This window comes from Genypterus blacodes, unplaced genomic scaffold, assembly GCF_046128005.1.
Source record: "Genypterus blacodes isolate CSIRO-AG114 ecotype Tasmania unplaced genomic scaffold, CSIRO-AGI_Gbla_v1 ptg000058l_1, whole genome shotgun sequence".
Taxonomy (NCBI): domain Eukaryota; kingdom Metazoa; phylum Chordata; class Actinopteri; order Ophidiiformes; family Ophidiidae; genus Genypterus; species Genypterus blacodes.
This window is the reverse complement of record NW_027466870.1, coordinates 3,329,647-3,345,000: the sequence shown is the minus strand read 5'-3', so window position 1 is coordinate 3,345,000 and position 15,354 is coordinate 3,329,647. Positions and strand designations below refer to the sequence as shown.

At 49.6% G+C, this 15,354-nt stretch overlaps 1 protein-coding gene across 1 annotated transcript in view; it reads left to right on the top strand.

Moving 5' to 3' along the window:
- Nucleotides 1-15,354, top strand: part of fbn3 (fibrillin 3) — a 51,629-nt gene that overhangs the window by 24,695 nt on the left and 11,580 nt on the right. The window contains exons 8-34 of the mRNA XM_076153271.1: nt 234-359; nt 3,592-3,717; nt 6,810-6,962; nt 7,551-7,832; nt 7,978-8,115; nt 8,430-8,549; nt 8,664-8,789; nt 8,891-9,013; nt 9,436-9,711; nt 9,811-9,864; nt 9,949-10,074; nt 10,448-10,573; nt 10,827-10,946; nt 11,706-11,843; nt 11,939-11,989; nt 12,103-12,228; nt 12,382-12,609; nt 12,697-12,822; nt 12,918-13,046; nt 13,171-13,296; nt 13,402-13,527; nt 13,635-13,757; nt 13,871-13,996; nt 14,182-14,307; nt 14,739-14,861; nt 15,009-15,131; nt 15,221-15,346. Of these exons, the coding sequence (XP_076009386.1) occupies nt 234-359; nt 3,592-3,717; nt 6,810-6,962; nt 7,551-7,832; nt 7,978-8,115; nt 8,430-8,549; nt 8,664-8,789; nt 8,891-9,013; nt 9,436-9,711; nt 9,811-9,864; nt 9,949-10,074; nt 10,448-10,573; nt 10,827-10,946; nt 11,706-11,843; nt 11,939-11,989; nt 12,103-12,228; nt 12,382-12,609; nt 12,697-12,822; nt 12,918-13,046; nt 13,171-13,296; nt 13,402-13,527; nt 13,635-13,757; nt 13,871-13,996; nt 14,182-14,307; nt 14,739-14,861; nt 15,009-15,131; nt 15,221-15,346 (3,693 nt within the window). The remainder of the gene's footprint in view (nt 1-233; nt 360-3,591; nt 3,718-6,809; nt 6,963-7,550; nt 7,833-7,977; nt 8,116-8,429; nt 8,550-8,663; nt 8,790-8,890; nt 9,014-9,435; nt 9,712-9,810; nt 9,865-9,948; nt 10,075-10,447; nt 10,574-10,826; nt 10,947-11,705; nt 11,844-11,938; nt 11,990-12,102; nt 12,229-12,381; nt 12,610-12,696; nt 12,823-12,917; nt 13,047-13,170; nt 13,297-13,401; nt 13,528-13,634; nt 13,758-13,870; nt 13,997-14,181; nt 14,308-14,738; nt 14,862-15,008; nt 15,132-15,220; nt 15,347-15,354) is intronic.

Below are 15,354 nucleotides of genomic sequence, written 5' to 3'. Positions count from 1 at the left end.
CATCTTACTTACCATTTCACTTCACCTACGCCCTTCTTTGGAAAAACACATTTAATATGACCTTTAAACAACAGAGACCTGTTGTAATTTTGTATTTTTATAGGCCGAGTTGGTCCTAATGAAGGGAAATAAAGGTTTTAGTGCATTAAGACCAAAATATCCCTTAAAATCAGATCCCTGTTGATCCTGATAATAATTTTCTCCTCTTGGTTTACCTCCTCTTCCTCTCCTAGATGTGGACGAGTGCCAGGCGGTGCCCGGCTTGTGCGCAGGAGGAAACTGCATCAACACGGTGGGGTCGTACGAGTGCAAGTGTCCCGCCGGCCACCGTCAGAGCGACACCAGCCACAAATGTGAAGGTGAGTGGGACAGTGGGACAAAAACAAAATACAATTGGTGATGAAGAGCGCTTGAAAATGAAGGATGAAGCTGTTGTACTTTGGTCTGTTCAACCTACAGGCCGAGAACAAGATTTTGAAAACTGTTACGGGTTTGATGGGATCAGTTGACGATCCTCTACGGGGGCTTCAAATGTGACGATGTGATTTTAAGCCATAAACACACACACAGAGACACACAAAGACACACACACACAGGCGTAGGGGGATTCACATTACAGTGTGTTGATTAGGTGGAATTCAAACAATGCCCAGGCTGAGGAGCGTGATGGTTTGCCAGGCAGAGGTTGTGGCTGTTGGAGCGACGCCTGTGTGTTGTTAGTCTTCGGGGAGGATCACACAGAGCTGCTAAACTGTTTCACCTCGATGACGTCATCGTGCAGAACAGCGCCAAGGCCGGACAGTCGCGCAAATTTACCGGCCCCTCGAAAATTCTTGTTTTCCTAACTTCTGCGATCAGATAAGAAAACAAGACTGCAAAGCAATTCTTAGAAGAGTGAGTTTGCTTGACGCTGGCGATTCAGATTCCTGACAGACGATTAGTCTGAGATTTACTGTGTGTGATTTATATTTATATATTTACGAGGAAGACGGCTTCATTAAATCCGCAAAAAAAATCCCAGCTCGCCTGCGGTTTTGGGCGGAGAGCCACGGTCCAGGTCCTCGCTGTGAGGAGAGCGTGAGCGCTTCCAGAGATGCTGAACACGGGGGCCTAATGGGATCTGGGTGCGGATCACATTCCATCTGGTACCACACAGCACCCAGGGGGGCTCTGCAGCTCTGCACACACACACCTTCAAGGACAACGGCAGAGACTTCGCAGCGGCTCAGGATTAGATTCGAGTACAAAATAGAGTATAACCCAGTTTCTACGTGATCTGAAAATGATGGAATTCCCAGATCCGTATGGATTCACGGAACACAATCCAAGGAGGAGTAGCTTCTGAAACTTTGACACAAATACTTTCACCGTTTCCCCTGAAAGTTCTTTCCATTGACATTTTAGCCTGACATGACTGTAGGTTTCATAGATGCTATCCTGTAGCAACTTCTGGGTAATTTCCCAGAAAATCATTAAATGTTGTAGAATTCCTGGCATATCACTTCAACAGAATACACACACACACTCACACACACACATACAGAGAGAGAGAGAGAGAGAGAGAGAGAGAGAGAGAGAGAGAGAGAGAGAGAGAGAGAGAGAGAGAGAGAGAGAGAGAGTTGACAGCTGTTTCAGAGACCCTCAGGGTTATTCAGGGGTAAGAGACTTGTCCCTTAAATTACACACTCACACACACACACACACACACACACACTCACTCACTCACACACACATTCACACACACACACACACACCAACTGGTGCCTTTTTCTTCCCCACACTGAACACAGAGCAGCTCTCTTTCTTCAGTATAGGTGGCCCACATCTCAAAGGTCTGTAGGCTCCAGGGGATGATGGGTGAAGAGGAAGAGGAAGATGAATTACTAATTTATAATTTTCAGCAGTTGTCTGAAGTTAGTTTTATCAAAAAAGCATTGAAGTTATTTTTCAAACAAGAGAGAGTTTCAGCCTCTCTGGCCATTATTCAGTTACAGCTTCAGCAATTATCACACAATGTTGTTTATTAGAGGCCTGCGGAGCGAGAAGACGCGGAGCTCGTCTAAAAAAACAGCAGTAGTGACATACTTGTGTCTCCACACACACACACACACACACACACACACACACACACACACACACACTCACACACAGAGCTTTCAGGGTGAAGTGAGGGAGGTTTTGGAGCAGTTAAGATGTCAGGGGCCTCTGATTGTTTTGGGCAGAACGCACCTGGTTTTATGGGCTGCTTTAAGCTCAGACTCTGCTTAACAGTCTCTCCTTTTTCCCCTTCCTCCTCCTCCTCCTCCTCTTCCTTCTGCTTCTTCTCCTCCTTCCATTTTCCTTCCATAAATACAGTGCTTGGGCTCCAAACCAGCTGTTAAAATGCAGAACAAAGAAACACTTACGGTATCTGGGAGACTTTCTCATTACGCTAAAGGACCTCCCCATTGCTCCGTAGCTCATCGATTCTCACGCACTCGCACATATTCTCATTGTGCAAACACACACACACACATCAGCTTATGTCAGATTAAACTCTCTAACTCTTTTTATCTAATTATCTCAACTTTTTCACACATGGCATAGTATGAATGTCATGGTCGTTTGTTCAGGTGACTTTTTCCTTCACACACACACAGTCAGTGCCACTGCATTGTGTGTGTGTGTGTGTGTGTGCCTGTGTGTGTAAAGTCTAGTGTCTGGCCTGCTGCTGCTGACTTGGACGTTTTGCCAGAGCTTTTACGGCTTCACCGTGGCCTATTTCTGCCATCAGACACGAGTCAGCAGGGGAAGAACAGCCTGTTAGCTACCAAGGGCAGGACACACACACACACATACACAGACACACACACACACACACACACACACACATGGCTTTAAGCCTAATGCAAAAGCTAACACACCCTCTTTTCCAAATCACTCTGAACGTGTACTGACTGTGCAGGGGCGCACACACACACACACACACACACACACACACACACACACGCTGTACGACACACACACCCCGTCTGCACTTATTCTGTAATTATGCCCCGCAGTGGGTGCAGTAATTACGTATGCGTATAAATAAGAGTGACACGTCATAAAAATCCAATACCTTCTGGTGATTTACTTTTTGGGCAGCGAGCGTCTCCTTCACTCTGCGTCTCCTTCACTCTGCGTCTCCTTCACTCTGCGTCTCCTTCACTCTGCGTCTCCTTCACTCTGCGTCTCCTTCTCTCTGCGTCTCCTTCTCCCTGTGGATACGACGGCGTAATAAAGCCGACCACACGGAGGGAGGCGCTGCCAAGCATTGTGCCCCAGATATGGCAGACGTTTCAGAGCCAAAGCTGTGGCCTGACTGCACCTAGTTAGCTCTTTATTATCCCCATCACCCAGCAGTGCGTCACACCTGAGAGTTTCCATTCTCCATTTACATCCAGCAGAGGCAGCGTCACCGGCAAAACAATCCTAAAAGAGTGAAGCAGCTCCATGGACAGAGAGAGAACGGCTCTAAAACAAATGAAAACTTTGTCTTCTATGACTTCGGTTTGAGTCTTCCACGTAAAGATCTTTGTCTTAACGCGTGTGTGTGTGATTGTCCTCCAGATATCGACGAATGCAGCAACTTCCCCGGTGTGTGTGACGGAGGGGATTGCACCAACACAGCCGGCAGCTACGTCTGCACCTGTCCACGAGGATACATCACCAGCACCGACGGCTCCAGATGTGTGGGTGAGTAACACACACACACACACACACACACACACACACACACACACACACACACACACTAGCTCCCCAAACCATCCACATCTGGACCCTGACATGCCCTATAATATGCCTGTGATGAGTCAAACTGCTCAGTAAGTGTGTGATCTCCATGTGGACTCATTTGGCCTTGACAGCACTTATCTGGGCTAAAGTTACTTCCCCCTTCTGACTCACACACACACACAAACTCACACTTGTATACACACACACTGACTCACATGCAGACACCACTGACATGTACCATCAAACACTACCAGGTGTTGACGTATTGTTTCAAGATTCCGGTTTCCCTCCATCAGCATCGCTCCAAACCCAAAGCCATCCAGAGAACAAAGAGCTCCTCTGTTGATGTTTTGGAAAAAAAGATGGCAACAGGAAATAGCTGCAAACACCAAGACCAACCAGGCCCAAACACACGCTCGCACGTTTACATGCCGTGTGTAAACAGGGCTGGGGGGGGGGGGGGGGCAGGGGAGGGGAGGGGTCGATCTGGCAGGTCGGCGTGTGAGTGTGTGAGCTTTCCTGTCATGTGTCGGATTGTTTAGCTCCGAGGTAACCAACGCTCATATGGTGCCGTTTAAGAGGGGCAGAAGAAGACAGAAGATGGCACCGCTAACCACAGACGGGTGGAACCAATAAGGCGCTGGACAGGGAGGGGGGGGGTTTAGAGAAAGGAAAATGAAGAAGAAGAAGAAAAAAGAAAGCGAACCAAAGCCAAAAATAGGAAAGCCCCCAGGGCCAACATGTGGAGGAAGAGGAGGAGAGAAGAAGAAGACAAAGGAGTGATGATGGAGGAAGCAAAGTATTCGAAGCATTTCGTAGCATTCTGAAACTAAAGGAGAAGAGCGCCTGGAGAGAGCAGAGTGGAGCACAACCAGAAATAAGCTGCGATCTGGCGGCCTGATGTGCCTGTGTGTGTGTGTGTGTGTGACCCAGTGCTCCAGTATTCACCTCCCCCCCCGCTCTAATAGACACCATGAACTCCTCCTCCTGTCTGACTTCATCCGTGTCCATATTTCCCCTCTCTCTCTCTCTGCATTGTCGCGCTCACATTTCTCTTTCCATATCTTTAACTTCTGCTGTTTTGGAGCCTCAGGTTGCGCCGGCTCGCTCCCTTTTTGCTCACATTCCACTCAGCTACAGTAGAAATCCTCCTTGTTTACTCTGGAATGGCGCACATCTCCATCTCCGTTTGGAACGCTTCCCTTGTTCCATCCTCCGCCTCTGTTTTTCTGTCGTCCTTATCTCCTCGCATGCTCGCTCTTCTTCTTCTCTCGTCCTCCTTTTCTATCTAATCATTTCCTCTCTCTTCTTTTTTTTCTTTCTTTCCATATTCTCACATCTGGATCCGCTGCTTCGCTTCCTTCACTTGTGGGTTTTCATTATTTTTCAGCTGCCTACTAAAGGGGAAAATGAAAAGAGAGAGAGGGCAAATAAAACAGGTGCCAGACACAAACCGCCGTGTATCCTTCCTCCTTCCTCCTTCCTCCTTCCTCTGTCTCTGCCCTACGTCCAACACAGACAGAGACCAGATTAGGAGACGGAGGCGAAGCAAAGCAAACCCCCCGCCCCCCAAAACCCAAACCAGGCTTGACCAGGTCAGATCCAGATCCTGAGCCAGGCTAAGCAGAGTTGGGATCCAGACTCACACTGAGCTTTTTTTCCCATCAGCCTCTGCATGCACACTGAGGCAGAACAGAACAGCGGCCTTGAGACTTTTATTGTTTCCTCTTCACATGACCTCCACGCTTTATAACCTTCATCCTGCCCGTCCTGCTCCTCCTCTTCTTCCATTCTTGAGGTCAGGAAGAGTGGATTTACTTTGATACGGCTCATTTCTTGCTGGCTTACCGTCCGTCTGCAGCAGGATGTAGGGGGGGGGGGGGGGGGGGGGGGGGGGAATCAGAGCCTGAAAAGAAGAAGGAGAAGAAGAAGAAGAAGAAGAGGAAGAAGAGGAAGACCTGTCCAGTCTGTGGAAACGCCTCCGCAAATGGAAGCATATGCTGCTGTAGAGGAGTCATGGTCTGGGGTCTGGATCCAATTTAGGTCTTCATCATCTTCATCCGCGACCCCCTGACTCTCTGTCTCCTCCTCTCTCGCTCTCTCTCTCACTCAGGGTTTTGTGTCTTCGTTTCGAATTTTTGTGTTGTTGCGTGTATCGGCTGGTGCTGGCCTATGTGCATATTTGTGTGTGTGTACGCGTGTGTAAATGTGTGTGTGCTGCCCTATATGTGCTCTCAGACACAGCGCAGCCCTCGTGTTCTATCTAATTGGCAGGAATTGCTCCACATGGAACTGATTAATTCCAGACTGCTGGCTCATTAGCGACTAAATCGACTCGTGCTCCTCCCTATCAGCCCCCCCCCCCCCCCCCCCCCCCCCCCCCCACACACACACACACACACACACCCAGCCCCAAACCCCCCATCCTGCTTTAATTTTCCTGTCTCTCTCTCTCTCTCTCTTTAGATTCTCTCGAAATTCTTTTTCACATATGTCGTTCACATTTGCGAAAAAGCACACATGCTATCTACCTCTCTCTCTCTCTCTCTCTCTCTCTCTCTCTCTCTCTCTCCCTCTCTCTCTCTCCCCCAGCACACACACGTGTAGTGAAACCCCCATTTAAATCCTCCAGGGACCCCCGCTCGCTCTCCTTCTCCATTTACTCCTTACACACACTCTTTGAACCCCCCCCCCCCCCCTCTTGCCCCATTGACCCTGACCCGGGGAAAACTGTAACAAATAGGACCCCCACCCTCACCCCCCTTTTTTTTAGGAGGCCCTTCAGATGCCTGCAGTTAGCCGAGACCCCAGGCAACCTTTTCCCACTGCCAGCCCATAAAGGCGCTTCCTCCCCGGCCGCCACGGCAACGGGCAAGAATGACTTCTGATTTCCGTTTTTTTTTATTGGTCAGCTGTAACATTTCCCACATGTGATACAGCATCAGATGTGGCAGAGTGTGTGATGATGGGAAAAGTACTCAATCCCCAGTGGTCTCTTCCTCTTCTCACTGTGTGGCCTCCTCTTCCTCCTCCTCTTCCTCCTCCTGCAGACCAGCGTGTGGGCACCTGTTTCCTGGCACTGGCTAATGGACGCTGCGCGGCCGAGCAGAGCGGCCAGTACACCAAGATGCAGTGCTGCTGCGACACGGGACGCTGCTGGGCTTTAGGACAGATCCCTGAGATGTGCCCGGTCAGAGGATCCGGTGAGTACAGTAAACACACACACACACACACACACACACACACACACACACACACACACACAGATACCCGACACCGTGCAAAAGTCAAAGCAAAGTGAACATGAAATGAGCAAAAGTCCATAATCTTCCCTCTGTTCTCCCCAATTTCATTTGGAGTTCAGCTACGTGTGTGTACATAGTGGCTCAGATGTTCGATTGTCAAACTGATTAAACATAGATAGACATAACATGACGTACTGTGAATGTCAAGGTAGAGCGGGGAGTCGTGCTCGTACATTTCTGCATGTCATTAGCTCAGGCATGGCTCCGGTCACGACGCATCTGAGAAGTTTCAAAAACTCCTGCAGTCAGAAAGTCAACTTTGCCACAAACTTCAACAAAATAGCAGGAAATGTAAATGTAGGAGAGCAGTGGCCTCTGGGAATTTAGTCTTCGTACCTTCGCTAAAAAAGACTTCAGTTCAACCTGACTGCATTTCTATTGTAGAAGGTGTAAGAGAGGCCAAGCTCACCAGATTTGAAGTCTGAATGTACTTATTCATAATTCATGCATTCAGTGACTTCCCTGTCATCTGTATTCCCTCTCTAGACGAGTACAGGCGTCTCTGCATCGTCGGCGTTCCTCAGGTACACGGGCTCCCTCACGGCTTCCCCAACGGCCAGCTCCCTAACGGCCATTTCCCCAACAATAACGGCAACGGGTTCATCGGATTCAAGTACCCCAACGGGCCCAACGGGAACGGGAACGGAGGAGGCATCGGCGGCAACGGAGGAGGAAGCTTCGGGAACAACGGCGGGAGCTTCGGAGGCAATGGGGGCGGAAGCTTTGGTGGAAACGGAGGAGGACTGATGACCCCACAGTACCCCATGGGTGAGTCCGTCTGTGGGAGGGTTGGCTTCAGGTCTTCAGGTCTAGTTTTGTAGCTTATGTACTCAAATCAAACTGGGGTTGTTGATTTTCCTGTGCTCATACTGTGTGTGTGTGTGTGTGTGTGTGTGTGTGTGTGTGTTCTCAGCTGGAGTGAATGACACCATTGACGTGTGTAAACATTTCACCAACCTGTGTCTGAACGGACGCTGCATTCCCGTGTACTCAAGCTACCGCTGTGAGTGCAACATGGGCTACCGGCAGGACGTACGCGGGGAGTGTATCGGTAAGAGACACACACACACTCACACGCACACGCACACACAGAGATACAGGTGTGTGAGGTAGAGAATGCCGGCGCTGTGATAATGTGACAGTGCCACCATTAATTACATGCACTGCACTGCCATCTTCTGCTGATTTAAGGAACTTAATGTGTGTGTTGGTCAGCAGCTGAAACTCCAATGAGCTCCTTGGTATTTAGATACATTCACTCTCTCTCTCTCTCACACACACACACACAGTTACATTCACTGTTAGGTCGTATTCTGTATTCACCTAAGATCCTATCCATGTCTTCTTTTGTCTTCATGTCTTCAGATGTGGACGAGTGTGTGAGTAATCCTTGTGTCAATGGAGACTGCATCAACACACCTGGATCGTACCACTGCAAGTGCCACGAGGGCTACCAGGGAACTCCTACCAAACAGGCCTGCATTGGTACGTCTCAATGTTCCCCTTTGATATAAACACAGTGATGATTAGAATGAACCAAGCTGAATTCATCCTGTGTGTGTGTGTGTGTGTGTGTGTGTGTGTGTGTCCTCTCCTCAGACATCGACGAGTGTATAGTGAATGGAGTCATGTGCCGCAACGGCCGATGCGTCAACACCGAGGGAAGCTTCCAGTGTATCTGCAACGCCGGCTTTGAGCTCACGCCCGACGGAAAGAACTGCATCGGTAAGGAACCGACCATAAAACCACAAACCTCAAAGAAACGATATTAATCTGAACGTGAAAGCTTCACCTGCTCCTCCTCACGGGCCCTTGCCTCCCTCCAGATCACGACGAGTGCGCCACCACCAACATGTGTCTGAACGGCATGTGCATCAACGAGGACGGCAGCTTCAAGTGCATATGCAAGCACGGCTTCGCCCTGGCGCCCAACGGACGCTACTGCACCGGTACGTAGGACTCAGGAGGGAGAAACAACAGGCCGGCCTGACTAGTGAGCTGCTGACAGGCTCAGATCCCCTTTTTGGAGTCCAGCTGGGTTTCTATTTCTGAACTCAGATTGTAAAACATCTCCCAGACTTGATGATGTACAGAGCTACACACAGATTGATGAGTTTGGACCTTCAAGAGAAGCATTCCAGTCCACTCACAGCTCAGACAGGCCAGGTGCTGAACTGGTGGGCAGCAGACGTCCAGGCGATGATTCAATGTGTCTGATTCAATATGGAACTCAAATTCAATAACAACATGAAAAGGAAATAGTGAAATAAATGTCCTGTCCAGTTTCTGAGAACCTTTTGAGTTGAACAGCTGATTCTCTAAACACATCTGTCCGCGTTGTGAACATCATCATCTGCCCGCTCTCCTTCAGACATGGACGAGTGCCAGACGCCCGGCATCTGCATGAACGGCCGCTGCATCAACTCCGAGGGGTCCTTCCGCTGCGAGTGCCCGCCCGGCCTGGCAATCGCCGTGGACGGGCGAGTGTGCGTGGACACACACATGAGGACCACCTGCTACGGCGCCATCAAGATGGGCACGTGCTCCCGGCCGTTCCCCGGCGCCGTGACCAAGTCGGAGTGCTGCTGCGCCAATCCGGAACACGGCTTTGGAGAACCCTGCCACCCGTGCCCCGCCCGGAACTCAGGTACTGACTGTAGACCTTCTCTCTCTTCTGCCAATAATCAATCAGGAGGATGTTGTTGTTGACATATATGAAACATTTCCCCTCCTGTGAATCTCTCAGCCGAGTTCCAAGCTGTTTGCAGCAGCGGCATCGGCATCACAGCTGACGGCAGAGGTGAGTTTGGTTCTTCTTCACTGTCTCGTTCACATCATTCACAATTCCCGGGTCGACTCACACTTCCTTTACTTCTTCCCCCAGATATCAACGAGTGCGCCTTGGACCCGGACATTTGTCAGAACGGCATCTGTGAGAACCTGAGGGGGAGCTACCACTGCGTGTGTAACATCGGCTACGAGTCCGACTCCAGCGGCAAGAACTGCGTCGGTGAGCAAGGCAGCGACTCCTAAGCCTCAGACTCACTCTCTTTATTATCGCCATAATTCAAACCAGTCTAACATATTCTTTGATTTATTAGATGTAAGTATTTTCCAAAACGCTGTGCAATATTGTAAAGTAGTCACAGTTTGACCTTAAAGGAATAAATCAGGTAATGTTCCTTTAAAATCTCCCCCTCAGCTTCTGTGTGAGGCTTTAGTAGTTTGACCGTGCGGTGATTAATCCACCGCAACAATAACTCTGAGGTATGAAGAGTAAAAAAGTTAATTAAATAAACATCCCGTCGTGCCAAGAGAGTCGTTGTTTTTTCCAGTGGCTGTTATTAATGAGGCGACAAATAACGCCGCTCGTGTCCCCGCAGACATCAACGAGTGTCTGGTGAACCGTCTGCTCTGCGACAACGGCCTGTGCAGGAACACGCCGGGCTCCTACTCCTGCTCCTGTCCTAAAGGCTTCGTCTTCAAGCCTGACTCGGAGACATGTGAAGGTTAGCACACACACACACACACACACACATGGAGAGGTTTGTGTTTCTAGCCGCATATGTTGGATAGTTTGTAGCAGCGATCAAGGTCATTAGGAAGTGACATTATTACCAGATGTGTTTGTTTCCAGTAAACATGCGGCTCACGGAAAAGAAGACATGCGTGACGCGTATCTACCTGCCAAACGCTGATGATGATGTCGATCCGTTCCGGCCTGGCAGCCTCTGACCCCATATGTGTGTGTGTGTGTTTCAGATATCAACGAGTGCGAGTCCAGCCCGTGCATCAACGGAGTGTGCCGCAACGTGGCCGGCTCCTTCAACTGCGAGTGTTCCCACGGCAGCAAGCTGGACTCAACCAACACCATCTGTGTGGGTAAGACTGGACACGCCCAGGCCGGCCCTCCCAAAGCGCCTGACACAAATTAAGGACAGCGCCGGAGGGTCCTTCCAAAAAAAGACAAATGAGACGGGCTGCTGTGAGATAATGATTACACAGCGTGGACATGTGATCATTCGCTGGGGAATCTGTGCGTGGTTTTAGTCGCTTCCGTCAAGGTTTACGCTTCAGAGATGTAAACAAACACCGAGGTGGGTCAGGTGTCTTGAGGCCGTCCAGATGTTGGGCACACGTGGATGAATTATTATTATTACACACTGGCCTCCATCCACATGCGTGTTGCTTTGCTTTATAGCGATCCACCACAGATTGAAGATGACATGCGGTATGTGAGAGCCGGCACAAAGGTCAAGATTCCATTCGTCTTGACTTTGTTTTTGTATTTTCTTTTTTTGGGATCGCTGTGAAACATCTCCACACTAATGGAGAATACAGATGTTATTGTGAGTGGAAAAGGAGAGTGACTCATTAGATAAATACTCATACATATTACATGAGTTGGCTCCTCTCAGACGCCTGCAAACTCTCTGGTTTCTTTCATATTTAAGTCCATCACTCAGCGAGGGCGGGACAGAGAGACGGAGTCAGTTGCGGTTTTGTGTTTGGGCGGCGCCGCCGTCGTCGTCATTTTTTGGGAGGGAATCCAGGACGCAGTAGGCTTGGATTCAATGGAAGGTTCACTTTGGTGTTGACGTTGTTGATGTTTTTGTGTGCGGTTGTGATTGCGCTCTACAGACAGCATGAAGAGCACCTGCTGGTTGACCATACAAGACAACCGCTGTGAGGTCAACATCAACGGGGCCACCCTGAAGTCTGAGTGCTGCTCCACGCTGGGCGCCGCCTGGGGAAGTCCCTGTGACCGCTGCGAGATCGGTCAGTTCACACACACGGAAACATTCATACACATCTTACGGGATTACAAGAAAGGAACAGATAGAATAACATTTTTATGTGATGTCTCTCCTCAGACTCTGCTTGCTCCAGAGGGTTTGCCCGTATGAAGGGGGTGAACTGTGAAGGTAAGACACTTAACGCCATGAACTCAGTTTGTCTTTCATGATCCTTGTGATTGACACGTAGATGTTGTGTTGACCTCATCGTCATGGCTCTTAATCTGTCCTCCTCCCTGTAGATATTAATGAGTGTGAGGTGTTCCCCGGAGTGTGTACCAACGGCCGCTGTGTGAACACCCAGGGCTCATTCCGCTGTGAGTGTGCCGAGGGTCTCACCCTGGACAGCACCGGACGCACATGTGTGGGTAAGAAAACGCAACAGAACACAACAACACAGCAACACAACAACAGAGTGCAATGGTTCTGTGCTTAAATGCCCAAACCTACAAACTAAAAGGTCTTTAAATGTGTATTGTTCCTGCATTCCTGACCGGCCTCTGATTGGCTCATATTTGCAGATATGCGTAGCGAGCAGTGCTACATGAAGTGGCAAGAGGACGAGTGTGGCGAGCCGTTGCCTGGGCGATACCGCGTGGACATGTGCTGCTGCTCGGTGGGCGCTGCCTGGGGCATCGACTGTGACGAGTGTCCCAAAGCCAGCACGCCCGAGTACAGAGCCATCTGCCCCCGAGGGCCCGGCTTCGCCAACAGAGGAGACATTCTGACCGGCAGGCCTTTCTACAAAGGTACCAAGGCTCTCAATCAAGACTCATGTTCGTGTTTTACTAATACATGGAGGTCAAGGGAATGATGTCGTCCGTCTTTCTCTCCAGATGTGAACGAGTGTAAGGTGTTCAACGGGCTCTGCACTCATGGAACTTGCCGGAACACCATCGGCAGCTTCAAGTGTCGCTGCAACAGCGGCTTCGCTCTGACTGCTGAAGAGAGGAACTGCACAGGTATGAGAGCCAAGAGGAAGATGATGGTGTGCCCCTCCCCCCCTTCACACACTTAGCATATCAGTATTGTTTTAAATGTCTGTGTGTGTTTTCAGACATTGATGAGTGCCGCATCTCCCCTGACCTCTGTGGCCACGGCGCCTGTGTGAACACGCCCGGCAGCTTTGAGTGCGAATGCTTTGAGGGCTACGAGAGTGGCTTCATGATGATGAAGAACTGCATGGGTAAGTTTGGGAAAACAAAAACACACTGTTCATTTGAATTAATAAAGGAAATCAGGTTCAAATAATCAATAATAATAATCAATACTCATTCCATAACCCTCTTTTCTCCTCTTTTCTTTGTCAGACATTGACGAGTGTGAGAGGAACCCCCTGCTGTGCCGCGGAGGAGACTGTCTGAACACGGAGGGGAGTTACGAGTGTGAATGTCCACCTGGACACTCGCTCAGCACCGACGGCTCGGCCTGTGAAGGTACAACACATCTAAAGCACCGACACGTCTATCATCTGTTTACACGCCGTCTGATACAGTAGATTGTGGATTATAATGCATCCTTCTCTCCACTCGTCCTCTCAGATGTGAATGAGTGTCAGCTGAGTGACAACTTGTGTAAGAACGGTCAGTGTGTCAACTTGGCGGGAACCTACCAGTGCTCCTGTGACACCGGATACCAGGCCACACCAGACAGACAGGGCTGCGTCGGTGAGTGAGGTCACAGATCCAACAAGATACACACACTTTAATATCTCAGTTGGTGTATTTGACCTCCTGACCTCCTGACCGACTGAACTACCGACTTCTTCTTGCAGACATTGACGAGTGCACGATCATGAACGGAGGCTGTGAAACTCACTGCACCAACTCAGAGGGCAGCTATGAGTGCAGCTGCAGTGAAGGTTACGCCCTCATGCCCGACCTCAGGACCTGCTCAGGTAACCAGACACACACACACACACACACAGATGCTTTTCCCAGCACAACACAGCCCTCGTCTCATAATCTGAGGTTTCACTGTTGTAACATGTGACTCTGCTGTGTGTGTTAGACATCGATGAGTGTGAGGAAACTCCAGACATCTGTGACGGAGGCCAGTGCACCAACATCCCCGGAGAATATCGCTGCCTGTGTTACGATGGATTCATGGCATCCATGGACATGAGGACCTGCATCGGTGAGAGGACAAACAAGTTACAGTCTGTCTATGTCTGTGTGTCTCTGTCTGTCTGTCTATGTCTGTCTGTCTCTGTCTGTCTGTCTCTGTCTGTCTTTTGGACTTTCTCTGTCACACTTGTTCTCCGTCACTCCGTCTCTCCGAGGCCGTAGCGTTCACATATTGTCTGTTTCTGTCCGTTCCAGACGTGAACGAGTGCGACTTGAACCCCAACATTTGTCTGCACGGCGACTGCGAGAACACCAAAGGCTCCTTCATCTGCCACTGTCAACTGGGATACTTTGTCAAGAAGGGATCAACGGGCTGCACAGGTACACACACACACACACACACACACACACACACACACACACACACACACACACACGGGCTGAGCTGTCACTGAGAGGTCTGGGCCTCTGTGTGCTCATATCTGTGCCAAGTGTTGAAATGGTTCATTCATGCATACAATAATCCCCTAAAGTCATTATTTAGTCATTGTGTGTGTGTGTGTGTGTGTACGTGGAGACTCGGCCAACAGCTTACAAAATTAAAAACTCTGCTTAACATGCAAAGTCGTTGCCTTGGCAGAAAAAATATATTCAATTAAGATAAATGGGAATTTGTTAATGGAAAGTTTGGCTTTTTTTTACATTGATGTGTGTGTGTCACTAAATCCAGAAGCTTCTTACCACAACACACCGAGGCTGTAATGTGCTTTATATCTTTATTATTAACTGGCCTCTTATCCTCTTCTCTCCAGATGTTGATGAGTGTGAGATCGGAGCTCATAACTGCGACATGCACGCCGCCTGCATCAACGTCCCCGGGAGCTTCAAGTGTCGCTGCAGAGACGGCTGGATAGGAGACGGCATCAAGTGTATCGGTGAGTCCAGAACCGGGCTGTAGCTGGGCGTGTAGACCGGAGAGTTTGATGTCCCGGAACTAGTTTGGACCACAAGCAAGGACAGTTTCAAAAATAGGCTTTGGACTGTTTTGATTGATTTCTTTGTGTGTTTCCTGGCTCTTGTAGATCAGGACGAGTGTTCTGCTGAGGACCATAACTGCAACCCCAACGCAGACTGTGTCAACACGCCGGGGTCCTATCGCTGCACGTGCAAGGAGGGCTTCAATGGAGACGGCTTCTCCTGCTCTGGTAAGATCCAACAACCTTTCTTCCAAATCTGGTTTTATCTGGATATTTGATTGGAATGCTAAACCTCTGATGGACTCTCTCTGTGGCAGACATGGACGAGTGCGCCGACAATGTAAACCTGTGTGAGAACGGCCAGTGTCTGAATGCTCCGGGCGGGTATCGCTGCGAGTGTGAGATGGGCTTCACCCCGACAGATGACAGCAAGGCGTGCCAAGGTACAGGG